At 42.4% G+C, this 19,746-nt stretch overlaps 1 protein-coding gene across 1 annotated transcript in view; it reads left to right on the top strand.

The window, feature by feature from the left end:
* Window positions 1-19,746, top strand: part of SORCS3 (sortilin related VPS10 domain containing receptor 3) — a 276,335-nt gene that overhangs the window by 182,803 nt on the left and 73,786 nt on the right. The window contains exons 6-7 of the mRNA XM_048310943.1: window positions 8,636-8,700; window positions 15,373-15,491. Coding sequence (XP_048166900.1) covers window positions 8,636-8,700; window positions 15,373-15,491 — 184 coding nt within the window. The remainder of the gene's footprint in view (window positions 1-8,635; window positions 8,701-15,372; window positions 15,492-19,746) is intronic.

Raw genomic sequence — 19,746 nt, 5'->3', positions numbered from 1 at the left:
TTCTCCAGAATTCTTTTTTTTTCTTTCTACAAATCATTAGATTTGAACAGTGTGCTGGCACTTTGGAATTTGCCTTGAGGATAAAAAACCATCAGAGTATTACTTTTCATTTGGCCTTGTACTTCTCTTTCCTTTTATTGCTCCTCTGTAACCACAGATTAAGAACCTCACAAAGAAGCTCTTGATTTACCTACAGCTTGACCATACAACTTTGCTTCTTGACATGACTCCCACTGCAGCATTCTGCCCTGAGCATTCTCACTTGAACAGGGTAATGCTTTGGGGATGATGCTGCTGTTCTGAAGAGCTGGGAGTGTGTCTAGTGCTCAGCCCCCTGGGCAGCCTTGTCTCCTTATTCTTTGTTCACCTGCCTACCTTAGAGCAAAGGGCCCACAAGAGGTGTGTGAGCAAAGGGCCCACAAGAGGTGTGTGGTTTCTCTGGTCTCTCCTGCTACAGTGTCGCTCTTTTACTGACAGAGACCTGCAAGTGACTGTGTCTGTTTTATTCATCTCTCCATTCTGCCTGTGAGGATGCTTCTGTTTTGAATGCAAACCTGTCTTGTCACGAGACACTTGGTGATCGGCTGACCTCATGTCACTGTTGCTTTTACTAATCATAGCCACACAGACTTGCTGTTTCTACAGACAGAGCCTGTCTTTGCATATCTGTCTGCTGCCAGAATCCCTTTTGTTTCCTGCTTCTTTGTCTTTTCCTCTTGTGGTGTTGGGACAAATGAGCATCTCACTCTCAGCAGCTAATTGAGTGTGATTTTTTGGGGGCAAGGAGACACGATGATGCATTTATGCTTGCTGGTCCAGAACAGAGTATTTTATTCTGCTCCGTGTTTCTCCTCCTTATCCTTCTTCTTCATTCCTTTCTTTCTCTCTTTCTTTTCTGGCTGATGGCTAAAAGTCGAATGAAAGAAGCCGTTTGTTCTCTTCAGGTTAGTGTCTGAAATGCAGAGAAACAACTGTCACAAAGGGTTTGTGACACAAATCTATTTTTTCGTATTGTTTTTCCCCAAAATGCATGAAATGAACCACAAATTCATTTCCAGAATGTTACATGTTATCCCAGGGTGATTCTTCACAATATCCTGCAACAAGGAATGCAGAGACTCATTCTTCCTTAATTAATACAATGTACAATGCTCATAGGCATGTGGGGCTCATCAGCAAATCCTATACATCTTGTCTGTGCCAAGTTTCATACTGGCATCCCCTCTTTGGACAATTTAAGTTTTATTTTTATCCATCTACTGCTGCATTCATTTATTAAATGATGCTCTCGCTCTGAAGCTTTTCAGAAGCACTTTATTCTGCCTCAGCCTCTGTTAATAGCTGAATCACTGAGCCTCAGCATTTTGGGCATGTCATATTTACAATTGGAAAATGTTTGTACAAATGAGCGCAATTAAACACACAGTGAACTGATAATCTTTATTTTGGTGTAAAACATCTCTTGAATGGGTCAGGTTTAAGATACTTCTGCTAGGAAACAAACCCAGAGGAATATTACAAGTCTTACAAACGTTTCCTTTGAGGGAGAGAAGTAACTGCAGTGAAATCTTCAGCTACAGGACTGCCAGGCTGAGCTGAAGGATCTTTGAGCATGTACTTTGCTTTTCTAAAGTGATCCCAAACAGGGCTGATTCATGTTTCATGAAAAAGCAAAGCAATAATCTATAGCAATTCCCCATGTACATGACTTTCAAAGGAGGGTAGCCAAGCACTGGGAAAACATTAACTGCTCTTTATAATACAGTAGGCACTGAACTAATTTTAAGAAAATGCAAAAATCCAAAAATATATTTTATTCTTTTTCCCTAAAGGGACTTGAAATTTAGAATATTAAAAGTGTCCTGCAAAAAAGTGTCCCTTCCAGTAGAAGGCAAAACAGAATCAAACCCTTATGTTGGAATGTGCTTAAAACTTGTCCACCATAAAATCTGCAGACCTCTAAACCCCAGGTAAATCCCTTCTCTCCTCTCTAGAAATGCCCTCTCCAAAGCAGCACTGTTGGTGTTGGATGCCTATGGGATAGAGAGCTGATGGTGTGTCGTGCACTCAGGCTTTGAGATGTCTTCAGGACAGTAACATCTTAACTTGATGAGCTGATGCTTCATTATTTCCAACATATCGTGATGCTGGTACTGCTAGGACTTGGCAAAAAAAAAAAAAGGGCTTCTTATTCAATTAGGATAAGCCCTCAGGAGTACCCCTGCATAGCCTGGATCATCTGTACTCCAGTGAGTCAGGAGCAGCAGCTGCATGGGAGCAGCATGTTCAGCTCCTCAGCATCAGGACTGTGGCTGCACCTGGGAGCAACCAGCAACCAGGGCTGGCTTGGCATGGCTGACACTGCCTGCATGAGCCTCAGTCCCCATAAGGAGCTATTTCAGGGGCACCACTGGGAAATTAAGATGCCAACACATGCCCTGTCTGTGTTGCTGGGCCTTTGAAACCTTGACAGGGCTGTGAATAAGGATCTTTGGCCTTCTACCCACACAATTTTTGGAGTATATTTCACAAAAATGTAGTTATATTTGTTGGGGGTTATGGTATAGGTTGGGAAAAAAATGCTGGAGGACTTTAAAGGACTAAGACCTATTAACTGGATGAGAACACATATTTGTGTATAGGTTTTGGTGTTAGCATAAAGGGAAAAGAAAAAATATTAGGCAACAACAATTTTTCTGTTGCTAAATATACTTTAAAGGTATTCCCTGTTAATTTCTGTGATACAAGGGGTCACTTTCTTTTATGTACTGAGAAGAGAAAGAGATATTTCTGTGTGCAGCAGAGGCTGCTGCCTTGCATGGATTCTCTGGTGGTGGTTGACATGGTTGAGCCTAAATGTCAATTTTCCCCTCGAGGAGAGGATTGATTTTCCCATTCTTGGTCTGCTGTATCCATGAAAGAACTGTGTGTAGCAACTTTGTCGTTCAGGGCCTGTGATCCACTGAGTTTACAGGGAAGGTGCAGCTTTAGACATGGGGTATTAGTGGGGATGAGGAGCAGGGAGGCAGATGCATGTATGTACATGTGGAAACACATGCACATGCCATGAACACCTTAAGTTTTGTTTTCTTTGAGTTACCAGGCAGAAAACCTCCTTAAAATTCACTGGGACCTTTTAAAACAGGATTGGCTTTGCTGAAAAGAAATTAGCTGAGAATAAAAACTTGGCAATTTTTTTTCCCTTATCTTGCAAGCTAAGTCTCACAGCAATTACTTCTGCCGATGTCCAGAACTGTAGCGTCACGGAAATTAGCACTGGAAAAGATGTAGAAAGCTCCAGGGACCTGGCTAAGACAGTTCCTTACAGTATCTTCCTGCCCAGCTTTTTTCCCTAGCTTCATTTGAAATATGCTGTGCAAGGAGGTTTTGCCCATAACTCTTCAGAGACCTCATCACATCCTAACACATCCAGCAGTGTCTCCCCTGGCTCAGCCGCAGAGAATGATACAGTGTTTTATGTGTTTAATAAACACATTCTTTCCCCAACAGTTCAACATTTGTAGAGTTCTTAACTATGGTAGTTCACAGTGGGTGGTTGGCCCAGGGTTGTGTACAGGTTGTGTGCAGTGGGCTGCTACATGCCCAGAGTCAATGTCTGATGGAGCTGATTTTAGACCAATTAATACGTGAATCGCCTTGACCACCTGAAGCCAACTGCAGTTACTGATACCCAGACAAATGTGATGCAGTACCAGATAGAGGAGAAGCCTGTTGGAAGGGTATGTGTCATTTAGCAAGGGTGCCATGTGGAAAACTCCAGGTCAGTTGAGTGGGAAGTGAATGGATTAGTTTCTGCTTCCATATGCCCATACAGGCATGGCCCTTGTGTTGCTTGGGTGAGTTAGTTCCATGCGCTGCTTGCCTGGTACCACACAAAAGTGTTTATTCACTTCTGGAGCAGGATGGAATTAAAATTACAGCAGACTAATTGGCTAATCCAATCCACTAATCCACTAATTTAACTGCAGTTGCCTGCAGCAAGAGGATGAGTTTTTCCCCCCTTGCATATTATTGCACAATAAATGTGCCTTGTTCCTTGCTGTTTCTAGCCCTTATTTACTGCACAACATCCTGATAGGTAGTATCCATCTGTTTCCTCTGTCTCTTTACATGCACACTGGCGATTGCCTTCAGTCTGACATCTTAACCTGCAAAAATGAGTTTTCAAGTCAGCATCTTGGGAGTCTCAGTTTGTTGTAAAAGTTTTGATTTTGTTTTCAAAGCTGGTGAACGCCACTTTGACTGGTCAGAAACCAGACACACCCCTGGCAAAAAGCTCAGTCCAGCAGGTTCCAGATCAAGTTTGGAAGGCTGACTCCTGTGACCTGAATTTTTGCTTTTACTTTGTTGTAAACCCCTAAAACAAATGGTGCTCACATTCAGTGATACTCACTCAAACCTCCCAAACTACTGGGTCCAGGAGACAGAGCAATAGAGCATCTCTTACTCTAAATTGATGGTTTAGGGAGGAAGGATCAACAGCAGGCAAGTGGAATTGCTCAGCTGTTTTGATTTAAGATGCTAGGGGAGCCAGATCTCAATGCTCCTTTTCACCTTTAAATGGCTGGCATCTGCAAAATGGGTAGAAAAAAATGCAAAAATTGTTTATTCCATGGAAAGGCATTAGAGTTGGTAGAAAAAGTGAGCTGGGGTGTGAAGTAGGCAGGTAACCAGGAGAGTCTTTTTTCTTTTTTCATTTCTTTGCATGTGTTGGCATTTTTTTATTTTGAAGTATACAGCATCTTATAGGAAAACATTTCAGGAATAGTTACAGTGCAGAATATTGTGTTTTCCCTGCCCTTCTCACTGGCTCTCCCTCCCAGTCAGAGATGAAATATTAGCTGAGTGGCCTAGTAAATGTGCATCCATGCACAATGCTCTTCCCTCAGGATAGAGATAAGGATCTTCCCAGGATCATGTCCATCCCTCAACTTTAAAGAACACACAGTCTTCTTCTGAAGGGAGGAAAGATCTCATAAAAATCAAGAGCTACCATGAGAACAGAAAGGAAAAGCAGCAGCAGAAGATAGAAAAAAAGTAACAATTGCTTCCTTTTAATGGAATTCAGAGGTTGTTTGAATTCTTAATTGGAAAATTATCCTATGCCTGCTGCAATTCTGGCTGCAGGCTCCACATTTTGAAAACTGCTTTTACAGCAAGTTGGGGAATGTGTCAGCAGGAAAAACTGACCTTTCCTGTCACTACTGCTTGCATCCTCTCAGCATTTTCTCATGTGAAGGGTGATTAATGAGCAGGGATGGTGGAGGATGTTGATTTAGCTCCATTCCTCACAGTGAGGGTGCCTTTTTTTACTCCCTATGGCCATCCAAGACAGCAGCACACACAGGTGCATTTTGTGAACCTTGGTTTAAATTTTGCTGTCTGGCATTTCTGTACATAGAGAATACAGAGCTGAGCTGTGCACGGAGCCTGAGGTGTGACCTGGGTCAGGACCTTGGGCTCCTGAGTGTTAAATACTCTTGTCTTTGTAAGCCTCTGAACAGAGCTGTCAGCCAGAGCACCATGAAAGCCTTACCCAGCCACCCCACTCTGTGGGCTGCACTTGGTTCTGTAAGTCGGGATGCTGACATCTCTTCTCAACAAGCTTCAGTTGCTTAAATAATATTGAACAGTGCATCCTCCAGATGTTCTTCAGAGAGATAATGTGTGAGAAAATACAAGGCTATGAATGTGTCTCTTCTTGTTTTCTTGCTGCTCCTGTATTGGCAGACCTGAGAGGTTGTTGTAGTGAATTCTCAAGGCTGGAGAGTTACAACAGGATGAAGGGATAAAGGAATAGCTTTAGAGTCTGTGTGTGTGTTTTTGCAGCTGTGCTTCAGGATCTGCATTTACATCTTGCTCTTTCCACTGCTGACTTTTTTGCATTCTTCATGTAAAGCTCCTCCAGACAAATGACGAGAGACCATTTACTAAAAATACCTGAATTCAAGAGTCAGAGCAATGCAAAGCAAAGCTCTGTTCTTTGCCAGTGGGAACAGATGTGAGGTGAGGCATGAAGAAACAGCATTGACTGGGGATCTGTTTTGCAATCAGTCATTGGTATAAGCGAAGGAAGGATGACCAGTGCATCACTTTTCAGGCTTGTTATCTGCCTGCAGATAGAGGAGCCTCTCTTGATTTTGGGTTGCAAAACACTTTGTGAGCTTTTTGACTTGCAGAGCACTATTTGGTGAACAGAGGAATACGAGGGGTGTGCTGTGTGCTAGTCCTTTTTTGTCATCATTGTTATTCTGAAAAGAACCATTAGGCTTGTCAAAACTAATTAAGGGAACAAGTAAATGGCACTGGAAAGGAACTTCAAGCTAGAATGACATGTTTCAGGAGACTACTCTCATTCCCTGGTGCACACTTAATAGGCATTATGAGTAGATCCACAGAGCTTGTGTATGCAAATGCACAATGGTAATGAGTATTCTGGATTTTGTTGGGATATGCTTAGGTTCTTCTAATTACAGTCCCTTTTAGAATGAATAGTATTGTCACAGACTGATGTCTCTTATTACCTGGGCCAGGAACAGGTTTGCCCCATTGCCACAGGGGGAGATACAGTGCCCTCTCCATCTGGGGGGGGGATGACCCAGAGGGTGTCAGGGGACCAGGTAAGGCCACCTGACATTGTGGTGTCAGGACACACCAAATGGCTCTGAGTAGAAGTCCTGGTGTCTGGCTTCCAGAAGGATGGATGCCAGAAGAGTGCATTTAAGGGTGAATTTAAGTAGGAAACCTGTTGGGAAGGGCTGCAGGGCAAGTCCCTAAAGTGTTCCCAACCTTTGCCTCAAAATGCTGAAATTACCACTCTGTTTCATAAAGTTGTGATGAATAGATATGATAGTATCCCTGTAGTCCCTATTGGCATGTCATAGGCAAGGGTGATGCTTGCTGAATGACTGAAATTACAGCAATTAGTGCTACTCATCTGAAAAAGGCAGAAAGCTTCTGCAATGGACTAGAAAGACTACTTTCTATATACGTTGGGGACTAATACTGCAGCACACTTTAATGTTTTTCACTGATATTTAAAGGAATTTCTATGTATCCTACTGTCACTTTTAACTGTGTCCATGTAGTGGGAAGATTTGACCCCAATAACTGCTTGATCACAGGAACTCAGGCTCATTCTGGCATCCTTACTAATAACAGACAGCACTTTCTTCCTTGTGGGATCACCCTGGAACTGATGGTAGCGATTAAGGAGCAGACTGTTTCTCACTGTGAGTGGAATGATGAAAGCCCTGCCCGTGCTGCTTTGTTCTGTTGTGTTGCTATCTTTTGGCCACAATTCAGTGTGTTGTGAATGGACTTGCTATCGATGTGGTGTCCTCGTTAACGAGCGGTGCCAGTTTCAGTTACCTACACAAGTGGGTCATAATGTAGTTGTTTTGACATGTGCAGCACTGGCTGATCTTAGCTGAACTCCAGCACATTTATATGTTTGTCGTTGCTTCAGTTGCTGTGTTTTTTGTGGGATTCACAAAAATATATCAGAACATCTGTATTTTTTTTTATTATTTTTAATGTTTCTGCTGTTGATGCCCCAAGGATGAAAACAGTGAAAGAATGTGATTAAAATGTTTTCAGAACGTTGGGGAATTCTGAACGTTGGCTGGCTCGGAGGGAATCTATTATTTACAATCTACTGTATCAAATTCAACTCACACCAAATTAGAAACTGATTTTTGTCATTGTCCCTTTTTAATCTAACCCTGTGGTTAACTCAGGAGAGGCAGCACCATAAATCACGTGGACATCTATGGATTTTTTTTTCCCCTGCTAGCCATTGCTAGGACTAAATGTTCATCTCTCAGTGATTCTTATCATCCAGGACACTAATAATAACATTTCTCTTCTGGGCTTGACTTTCCCTCTTCCAGGAGGAAAGGTATCTTTTTAATGTGCTTTGAAAAACATTTTTAGGGAGTAAATAACAATGCACAGGAAGATTGGGCTTGGGGTGCTTGAGTTTCAGCTAGTGAGATTAAAGAAACTCCTCGTGCCTTGTTTCATAATTATCAAGGACCATGGATGGCATGGGGTCATGGTGTGAATAATGAATGCTTTCTCACCTTTTTCAAATCAGAAATTCACCATATGTGCTTCACTGTTTTTCTTTTGAAGATGGAGAAATGGAGGTAAACAACGGTAAGACTGCCCAGCAAATCAGGGGCAAGTTAGGAAACTTAGTCTTTCGTGTCTCTAATCAGCCAAATAAAACCTCCTTTTAATTTGCTTTCTGAAGGCATGAGGCTGCTGTGCCCTTGGTTTTCCTTCAGCATTAAAACAGAACTCTGATTTTACTGGGTCTTGGGACCAGCTCTCTTTGCCACCACAGGGACGGTCATGGTAGTCTTGATCTTGTAGACAGGGGACAGGCAGGATCACTCTCCCGTGCCTGGGAAGGTTGGTGTAGGGCCCCTGAGTGTGGTCTGTGTAGAAACACAAGGGAGATGAGATGTTACAAGATGGGGACCTACATACCAGGTGTCCCAAGGTAGGTTTGAACTGGTTTTGCTTTCCCTCACCATCTCTGTCTGATCACAGCCTTTCAGCTAACTGGCTGTCTTCTTTCTCTTTCTCTCTCTCTCTGTCCTTCCAGGTCAGTGGCTGGTTTGGATAAAGAACCTGACCTTGTGCACATGGAAGCCCGGACAGCTGATGGACGTGAGTGCCTGCAGCCAATGCTAAAAACTGGGCTTTGAGCCAAGAATGGAGTGGGAATGAGAATTCACTTTACCCATTTTACCTCCCCATTTACATTTTAATTGGTAGGGGAGATGTGGGTCATGGGGTTTGATGTGATGCTCTTATCCTGAGACTGCAGGGGAAAGTCATGGGCTGCAGTGCTTGTGTCTGTGGAGAGGGTGGACAGAAGCACAATCTGTTGGGCTAAGGAGACATCTGTTCTGTTCCCTATTTAGCTGTTCCAGTATCATGTAGTTTATATCAACTGTAAAGAGCTGGGCTGCCAGCACTGTGCCATGGAACCTCTGTGCACTTCCAGAGGTGCTCAAAACAGCTGGGTGGTACCTGGGAATTTGAGAAATTACCTGGAGTCAGACTTATTCTCTGGCCAGAATGTCCCTATGCCCCTTTGTTTTGTACTGAAAGTATTTTTTAGTTTTGCTATATTCATAATGTATGAATAGGTGTTCCATAATAAAACATTATGGGCCTTGAAAAGGTGCCTGGATCTAAAGCAGGAAATAGGAAAAAAAATTCTTAACTCCTCACTGAAATGAATCTAGTCACATTTGCAGTGGAATGGATTCCTATGTAGTTAATCTCCAGCAAAGACAATGGTATTAGATGTAAGTTGACTTACTCTCTCCAAAGTGTTCTAGATATTTCTCACAGGAACTGCAGCATAGCAATGCATCTGCTTCTGGTGTGGAACTTTACTCCACTGTGAGGAAATGGGAGCAGTGGGACAAGTGTCCCTTTTTGGTGCAGGGTCAGTGTAGAAAACCAGCACAGGATTGAAGAGTTAGGGGATTTCTGGGGGGAAAAAGCCTCATTTTTGTTGGTTGAAAACTTTTCTCTGTTTTAGTCAAGCACTGCGTAGGCCAGATGTGTGAACAAACTCCTGTCTATCAAGTTGGCTTCTCTGAGGTGGTGGATTTCTAATATCACTCATTGGCCTCCCACAGCTATTTAGTGATGGCAGCTGAATAAATATCAGGCAATAAAAGCTCAGGGGTGACAGCTGTTTGTTGAATATGTGGAAAAAGCGAAACAGGCCGACAGGTGGGTAGACAAGGTAGGGAGGCATCTTCAGTGCCTTTGCTGCTGTGTGTACTGTCACAGGTATGATGGGAGAAGTGGTCAAAAACAAATAAAAAAAAAAACAAGTAAGCAAGCAAACAAACTGCTGATGGAGTCTGTTTTCAAACTAAGTTTAAACTTGCTCACCCAGCTATTTGAATATTGGATATGTCAAGGATGTAAATGTTTGAAAGATGTATCCCCAGCTTACAGACAGCTCTCTTCCTTCAGGTCTTGTTTGCTCAGGGGTTTGCTCTTCATTCTTGTTTAATGTATAAATCCAGCATTTTGAAATTGGCAGCTAATGGTGTTGAGGGTTCCACTGAAAGTCAGGCTTGCTGGTGGTGTCAGCAAAACAGCCCCATTGCAGGCACCATCCCAGACCAGCTGGGCTGTGCTGGCCTTGCTGGAGTGTACCAAATGACTCCTCTCCCAGCCCAGCACAGCACAAAAGAACAGTGTTGCTCCAATTAGAGGTTTTAAAGCTTAAAAGAATCTTAGTTTGTGTTACAAAGCAATGACAGCCTCCCCAGAGCACTACTGTACAGCTCTGGGTGCTCAGGAATGGGGTGCTGAACTTTTCTCCCAGTTAGTTCTGTAACCAAATTGGGCCTTTATGTGCTCAGTGAAATGGCTGAGGCACTTACACCTGCTGGAAAACAGGGCCCCACAGTTACTTCCTCTTGATCACAAAGTTTCTGATGGAAGTTTTCCTCAGTATTATGCAGAAGGAAGGAAAGGCTTCTCTAATGCCTCTTTTAGGTCAGTCTGGTGGCCCAGTCACTTATTTGATGCATTAACAGACATGGATTTAAGTATTCCCATTGCGTAGTTCAGTTCAGGGAGAAGAATCCATGCCTTCAATGTCACTGGCTACTTGAAAAATACATTATTCTTCTAGATTGGGCATTTTTCTTTCCACTTCTGTTTTCCTCCATGCATTTCATAAAAAAAAAAAAAGTAAAGAGAAAAAGCGGTGGGGAAGGGAGGGGAAGGAAAGGAAATGGTATTAGGATTAGACTCCTGAATTTGATGATTTAATTTTTTTTTTTTTTTTTTTACGTGCTCTGGAGCTGGGAGCAGGTGGTGGGGCATGCTGGAGTCTCATTCATCCATAAATGAGTCAGGGCTATCAATAAGCTTATGGATCTGGGAGCTGGAAGTCCTGTTCACCTCCGTGGTGTCTGTCCTTCAAGACATCTTGCCACATGGTTTTGTCTGTCCAGTCATTAGAAATGGTTGTGTCTCTGAAAAACCCATCTGCCCCATGTCTAGTCTCCTTAAATACTGCAAGATGCTGATAATTCTAGTGCCTATCTGATCTCAAGCTGTTCCCATCTTTTGTAGCAGATGAAGTTTTTCACATTTTTTCGACATCTTGGCAGAGTCATTGTAGCAGAATAATAATTGAGGCTTGCATTTTTGTATTATAAAAATATGTAGGAGCCTTGGGCACTGTGCCTTCTGCCAGGGTGTAATAGGCAGCAGCAAGGACAGGGCTGGATGCAAGGGAACTATTATGAACACACTGACACAAGCACCCACCAGCATTCCTGGGAAGGATATATTGAACTTTCTGATGTTCGGTGAGCTAATCTTTGCCCCGCTCACAGATACGGTGCAATAAACAGGATTTGAATTATAGGAAAAAGAGGGGGAAAAAAGCTAACCAGAAAGATAAAACAGTGTAACTAATTCCTGGAGAGTCTACATGTCTTTTTCTTTGGGGGAAAAATTATTGAGGCCAGTGAGTTTTTTCTCCCTCCCATGGAAACCTTCATGATTTTACGATTTTAAATCTTGCCTGAGACCAGGACCTGATTTAAGCTGAGCCAATCTGCCAATGCAACTTGTTTCCATCAGCTGCTCTTCTCCCTGTTAGCCGAGCTGTCCAGCCATCCCCGCTTTCAGCTGCCTTATTAAGGAAGGAGCAGGAATTGCGGTCCTGTGTCTCTGTAACTCACAGTGACCTGCTCACAGGTTGGCCCTTTGCAGCCTTCAGCACAGTGACACAACAGGTTTGACTGTCTCACTGCCTCCCTTCAGGGACCCACGTCTCTGGGGAGAGCCTCTTGTGCTCCTGCTTCCTGCCAAAGCTGGCATGGCTGGCAGGAATAGATGAGACTTGGTAGCTCGGCTTATCTCACCAGTTTGTCCCTTCCAGTTACAAGAAATTGTTTCCTTTTTGTCACTTCAAAAAGGGTAAAAATACATTCCAGAATCTCAAGATGGAAGACTGTGTTAAATAGCAATGAGGAGGCGGTTCAAGCTCCTCAACTGGAAAATGGCTGCACATCTGTGAAAGCCATTCCCTAATCCTAAGTGAGGTGGGGAGGGTTTGTGCGGAGGCATGGATGCTGGGATTTGAGCTACAGCAAGCCCTCCAGGCTGCTCGATGTCCATATTGCCACATTCACAGATGAGCTGAGAAAGTGGCTGGATGTTGGTTAGAAGCATGAGAAGTTTTTAATGCTGTCTGGGAAGTAGGGAGCTCTTCTCAACTCCTTTTGCAGTGGCATATAATAAAAATCCCAAAAGTAACAAAAAATCCACTGGCGAAAAAAACCCTGAAAACCAAAACACCCTTTAATTCTGGTGTTGTATAGGACAATGCATAAATTGGAAGGAATCCCCAGGTAGAAACAACCTCCCTTAAGAAATACACCTCTCAGTGATAGGTATGCAAGGCTTTGGAGGCGTGGCTTAGTCTCATGTCACCTGCCTCTCTAGGTGGATGTCCTTTTACCTTGTGGCTGTGCAAAAGGGGGGTGCAAAATTACCTCATTTTGGAGGAGAGGGAGATATTAGCTTGGAAGTTAGGATGGTCTCTTCTCCCTTAAATTGAGACTTTTGTTGAGAGACCCTGTACTTTCTAGGTTGAGAAGATGTGCCCTGTGAATGGCACCCTTTAAGGAGCTTGAGCAGGGACTTGAGATTGTTTCTCACTTTGAGTTGCACACAAGTGGGAACTGAACTGGGTGCTGCTGCATTTTTTACTGGATTTTTTAACGTATTTTAAAGGGAATTATTTTTTATTTTCTTTGGGGAAGTGGGAAAAAAGCAAGACTTAACTTTATCTGGTATCCTAAAGCAGACAGGTTTAAAGATATTTTATTTGTGTCTGGTTTTTTTTTTTTAATAGGTTTGTATTTTAAAATATATGAAAACAAATAAATAAGAGACTAAATGGAAAATGGGTAGTGAGCTACCCCCCTTCTCTACCACCATCTCCTTGTGAATATTAATCAGGTGCCATTCTTTGAGTATATTTGTTTGCTGGTGTAAGACACTCAAAATGACACATTTCCTGATAGGCAGGAAGCTCGTTGTCATGTCAACACTTGTGATTTATCTGCGTTTATTTGTGACAGGTTTTTATTCCTCTTCCCATTCTGTCACTCAGCAGCAGCAAATTATTCCCTTTTTGGAAGGATAAGAATATCCAGGCGACTGTGTGGGAGAACGTACTAGAGGGAATGAGCTTCTAAAAATACAACTCCTGACCTCTCCTCCTTGTTCTGCCTAATTTTAGAGCTACCTCAAAGAGCAAGTCACTGCTGTTGATCTCTTTGGATAGCATGGCAGCACTTAAGACCATCTTGTTTTCTGAGGAGTTGCTTTTATCCACTGCAAGGTTGTCCTAGGTTCCACACTGAGGAGCTAAATAGCAGCTCTGGGCCAAGTGTGTGTATATCAATTGATGAAGAACTTTAATTTATGCCAGCTGAAAGTCTGACCTCTCTGCTGCTGCTGGTGGTATTTTATTCTGGGAGAAAGCACAGCTCCAATACTCTGGTTATTTGGCACTGTCTCCAGGTCAGGTGTTTTTCACCATGCACTTTAATCACCACTCTGAGCTGGCACCAGCAACATTTTCTGCTGCTTTAGCATCCTCAGTGGGACTGTGATTTCATTACTGCACCAGACCTGTGAGACTGCTCTGACTCAGCCAGGTAGCCCTTATTAACCTGGAATCCCTGGAGCATCAACCCAGAACCAGGTCTGCAGCCTTCAAACAGGGGCCTTCAGTCACTGGGTGGTTGGGCATGGACCTTTATCAGATTAAAGCTTGGTTGTAGTTTGTGATGTTTTTAGACAAAATATTTTAGAAATTATTAGTCTAATTATTAATGCCTCTGACTTGCATTCTTTTTGCATTTTTAAGAGTGTTGGTGAGACAAGACTATAAAAGAGGAAACTACCAGTCTGTGAATCTTGTTTTAGCATCTGGGAAGGCAGCTGGCTGAATCTTGGAGGATTTCAATTGTGCCCCTCCAGAGCTTTCCGCTGCCCCACATTTTGCTGTCACTGGAAGGACACAGACTAAGGACAAGGCAGATTCTTTTGGGATGGAGAATCCTGTAAGCAGCTTTTCTGGGATAGTGACTGTCTTTTTAAACTTCTCTTTTATCATTTTGGGCTCAATTTGACAAGATCCATGTTAGAAGGTTCTGTTGTGATCTAAAATCACTGCACCAGGCTCACCCCAGCCCTTATTAACTTGCTGTTTACTTCATTGATGGTCTGTCCTCACCCTTTGTAGAAAAGCAAAGAAGCATTTGAATCTGGGAGGCCTGTAGAAGTGCCACACTGCAAAAGATATGACCCTTTTTATCACTCCAGCTGTCATCCTAGTAGTATTTTCATTTTCTCCCTGATTTACAGTTTTCAGAAGAGCAGTTGAAAAGCAGAGATGGCATATTTAGATTACACACATCCAGAAACACAGTACCTTCATTGTTCTGTTTCATGAGGCCCTTTCTTAGCCTGAGTGAAATAATGCTTAACCCCCTATAACCCCTCTCAACTTGCTGGAAGTGAGCACGTCTCTCTTATTCTAAGTTTCTGTATGTGTGCCTTTTCCTTCTGTTGTCTTCATGTTCTTCTCCCAGTCCTGTTCCTCCTCTCAAGCAACACCAAGGCCTGACAAGATCTCATTAGTGTGATGCTCTTCTCATCTTCTCTCTAGACAGAAGCATTTGATGCTTCTTGCAGTGCATATAACTGCTGTTGGGACTCTTCAGCTATTTCATGTCCATGGCATTTTCATTCCTAGCCTATGCTGGCTATAAAGATTTAATTTTGGGAGATGCTTGTCATTTTCACAGCAAAATAAGTTAAATAATAGTGTTGATTTGGGCTTTTTTGCTTTTTTTTGTGTTTTACTACCACAGTTAAAATCAGTCAACAAGGCTAGGATGTTTCAGAGGGAAGACTGGGATATGATTTCTGGAAGGGTATTGGAGTTGGTAATTTCTACCTGGGTGGCTTCTTCTGCTCTATATGGTTTCATCATCAGCTTTCTGATGCACTTATGGTTGGTACCCTTCATTTATGGTTTGAGCTTCAGTCTCCTGAGGGATGTCTGCACAATAGGGAAGGGAATGGCAAAGTGTCGAAGTGTGATGAATTCCTAACTTCAGAGAGCAGTTACAGTGTCAAAGGCTGGAGGCAGATCATGAAATAACATCTGCCTAGTTGGAGATGAGAACTTCTTTTGAGCTGCTGATGGTGTTTACAGCCAAGTGGCTCCTACCTGGGAACTCATGTGTCCATGTTCTCCCATTGCAGACACCCACTATTTGACCTGTCGGATCCAGGAGTGCTCCGAGACCAAAAGGAGTGGGCCCTTCTCACGCTCCATTGATGTCAGCTCCCTTGTTGTGCAGGATGAATACATCTTCATCCAGGTATGTTGCCTTTGTACAACAGGGACATGAATTCTGCCTGCACAAGGAATTTTTTCTGTGCAAGGGAGGAGGCATAGTCTTAGGATAAGCACATGGAACCACAGTTCATGAGAGCTGGGAGTCCATCCCGTTGGCTCTGCAGTCTGACACAAAGCACTTGATCTCTCTGCTCATCACATGTCTTGAATCTTACATATTTTTAAAGTTTGTTCATTAAGGGTCCATGGATTTCACAACTGTGTGGCTACTTGTAAAATACAAAGGAGCTAAAAATGAGTTGGGGAGAACAGAGAAGAACAAAGGAAAGGTGTGAATGATTGTTTTAACAACTGGAAAGGTTTATGCTGATTTGACAGTCAAGTAATGCTAACAGAGTGAACCAAAATTTGCAGTAGGAGGTAAAAGAGCAGAAAGATTGAGAAAAGATGTTACAGGGCAACTTCAAAGTGAAAGATGGCTGTAAATTTGTCAGTTGGTGATGATTTTGGAGATGAGGAGAAAGTGACAGAAATCGAATGAGGAACTACATGTTTTTGAGATTTTTTGAGAATACATGGGCTGGATGGAACAGGGCCATCTCTCAAAATTTTGTGTCTGTGGAAGACTGAGAATGAATAGTACAGTCTGGAAGAACACTTCCTGAAGATGTGCCATTTGGTTAAAAACTGAGAGCCAGGCTGTGGTGATTCCAGATCGTGGGAAGCTCAGGAGACACAGAGATTACAGACATGGTGATGTTAACTGCTTGTCACCAGTGCTGAAGCAGGGGGAACAAAATGAGATGAGGATTGGATTCAGGTGGTACAAAAAAGACACACACTTCCCTTTTTGAGTGAGACTGGGTCACAGTAAGTTCCTATTTTATTCCCTTTAGGGAGCATTTTTCTTGACTGTATCCGAATTATGAGAAAGTTTTGCTCTGTTTATTGTAAAACTTTCTTATAAATGGGAAGACTGATAATTCTGTGCTGGGATTAGGTGGAGGACTGGATCCCTATGGCCTGGGAGGACATACATGTGGGAGTATGAAAACTGCATGCATTTGAGTAACATTGGCAGAATTCTGAGAGTGGGGGAGTCCGCTGCTCTGGAGATGACCTACTGCCATGGGAGCTACAGCTCCCCTGAATCCCCCATGAAACCCAGCCTGCTACTGCTTCCTTTGGCATGGGGGACACTCACTGCTAGAAAACACTGTGAATGCAGTTTTTGCAACTTAGTAAGTCATGATTTGACTAAAGGCAACGGCTTTCTGATCGATAAATGCTCTGTTCTCCAAGGGGTATTTTAGAGAGACTCTCTTAATGTGGTGGTTTATGTCTGTGGCTAAAGGTGTTGTGGAACATCCAGTTCTTTAAGCATGAGGCCTTACAGACATTTCTGACTCTACAGCTCTCACTTGTGTTAAAACAAGGCCACTCTGTTTAGAATCTTGATCTCACAGCAACGACATGGGCCTGATGCGTGTGTTCCTCTGCCTCAAATCAGCAGTGAGCAGCTCAGGCTATTAGCTGCTAAATGCTTCAAGTTAAAAAAAAGTGTGTGTATGTATACAAACACATGCATGTATGTATATGTAATACTCAAGTGCCTTGACTATTCTTAGCAAGGTTTTATTATAGCTTAATGGGTGTTTGACTTGAAAATCACATCCCCACGCTTCAAAAAGCTGTTAAATATACACACAGAACGTTGCTTCTGCTTTGGGCAGGAGACTCTCCATTCCCAGGCTGTCTCTCCCTTTCCCTGCTTTTTGTATCACACTGGCAGGGTTTCTGCCTGTCCAGCAGCCAGTTGTAAGTGGCTGCAGACGCTGGGCAGGGATTGAGTCCATGCAGTGCTGGAGTGACACGCAGGCACTTCAGATTCACAGCACACTCTGAGCTGAAGGTGTGCTAAATCCACTGTGTCCAGCACATGGTCAATGGACTATGCAGAGTGTTAGCTTGGTACATATGTAGGAGTGCTGATATGTCCTGGATGTTATTAGTCTCACAAACCTTGTGATGTTGCTGCCTATTATGGGGTGTGTCAGACTGACTGTTTGCAGTGTCTCGCACGTATTGTTCAGTCTGGATAATCTTGGACAGAAGTGTGGGAGCCAGGTCTTCAGATTTTTAAATATTAGACAGAAATGAATAAATAAATATCAAATTAAATGTTAAGAACCTGGTGAGGTTTAATAGCTGCATAAAGGGTTGGTGCATGAGTTCTGATATGTCTGTTCTGGAACAAATCAGAATTAATGTCTTGGAGTGGAGAGAGGAACTTGTTTCTTTTAACTTTTGTCATTAAACCAGCAGATTTTTTAGTCTAAATCTGTAGTCAGTGCTCCTCTAAAGTGAGTGGAGAGATCAAAACTTTCAGGGTCAATTTATCTCCTATTTCACCTATTTCAGCATGAGATAGGTTTCTCTTTGAATATGCCTTTCTCTTTAATATTAGAAGGAACCAAAGTAGAGCTTAGTGAAGACCCCGAATTTTGTGACAGCTAAAGTTAGGGAGGATGAACTCCAGCTATTGCTATCGATGTTTCAGATTATCTGCATACAGTTATTTACTAGTGAATATCCATTTTAACCAAGTTGATGAACAGGCCTGTAGTGTAAGATTGCTGGGAAACATTAACCTGTGTAACTGTGCACTCGAAGCAAACGTGATACAGTGATCCATAATGGTTAGGGAAAAGAAGAACACAGAAGATATGATAATGCCATTATAAATCAATGATTCCTGTTGTGCAGCACTTCTGAAAGGATCTTGCAGAATTACAGTACGAAGAAAGAAAATGAAAATTATCTTATGCTTGAAAATTTCTTCTCTGTTGAAGAGAGTTTTAAAAGACTGGCACTGGTTACAAGGCAAAAGAGATAAATAACATAGCCCATGAGGAAAGATGTAAAAGGTAATGTGGAAGGAAGAAAGAAATAGTTACTAAGAGAGAGTAGGAAGAATTCTAATGAATAAAACGGTAGGACATCACTCTGAATTTATTGACTGACTTTCTGTTCGATTGATCAATAGTTATTTAAGGATGCCTAGCATGCCACTAAGATTGGATTGGATAATCCTGCATAAATTGATACTTTAAGAGGAAATCTTACCCTCTCTTGCATGTGTAAGTTTTCATTCAGTTCACAGTATGCTCTGGTGTAACCAGGAGTCAATATCATCATCTTCTTTCATGATTAATACTTAAAATTCATACAACTTGCAAAAAAGGTCGTTTATTTGTGATAAAACCTTGGAACATATCTGGACTTATTTACTATAGCCAAAAAGGAGCTAATTTGATGATAAATTTGCCATTTAATATCTGTGTCAGTGGTGTTCAATTACATAACTGTGCTCTAGTGAGTACTCATTCAGTATCACTTTCCAAACTCAGGTGCAGACATAACCTGCAACTGCCTAGAAGATTTGGTTCCTGACAATTACCTGAAATGCTACAGTATTTTCATGTGCAGAGCCTACATTATAAGACACAGGGATCAGGGATAGTCTTTTGGTTTATGTCTGAGTATAGAGTACTGATACTTTGGAGAATTAATGTGTTAAAAAATAAATTTCAGAGGGAATTCTGGGAAAGGTATTTTTCAAGCAGGTCTTGTATCATTATTTCTAGTGGAATTGCTCAGGTTGCTGAAAAGTGTTGAAAATTAAATAGGCTTTAATTAAAATGGTGACTATTTTTCAGGAAATTCTATTTTGACTGAGACAGCATTGTTTGGAGAACACCTTTTTTATTTTCCTTTAAGTAAAAAAATAATGTCAATGCTACTTGGTTTTTTAAAGAGAAGAGGAGGAATAATTCATGTATGTTTCCTTGTCAACAGATCAAAATTTCCCACTAAAAATGCAGGAAAGCACGAGCAAATGTCACCACTTACTGCAGGCAGTGAGGAGAGTCTGGGCCACATAAGTCCCAGTACACTATTGCTTGTTTGTGGTGGTCTGAGAAGTCCTGGGGGTATGAATTCGTGCATTTGCTGGGAATCAGCTTTGCTCTGGGACAATGCTTTTTGCAGAGAGCAGCATTCTTGTGGGCAGACCTGTAGGTGCCATAGACAGCTGAGTATTGCCAAGTTAAAGTAGCTGTTGCTGGTTGCCCAAAGGTTATGTGCAAGCATCTCGGGTGCAATGGCTCCGTGGTTTTTCTGGGTGGCCAGAGTCCCACCCTGGATGAGCCTGGCCACTGTTGGAGAGGGATGACATTCCCAGTGCAGACCTGTGTGAGGACTGTTTTCACACAGAA

The sequence above is a fragment of the Corvus hawaiiensis genome, chromosome 8 (genome assembly GCF_020740725.1).
Source record: "Corvus hawaiiensis isolate bCorHaw1 chromosome 8, bCorHaw1.pri.cur, whole genome shotgun sequence".
NCBI lineage: Eukaryota > Metazoa > Chordata > Aves > Passeriformes > Corvidae > Corvus > Corvus hawaiiensis.
Note: the sequence above shows the minus strand (reverse complement) of the source record. Positions and strands in the feature narration are given on the sequence as shown.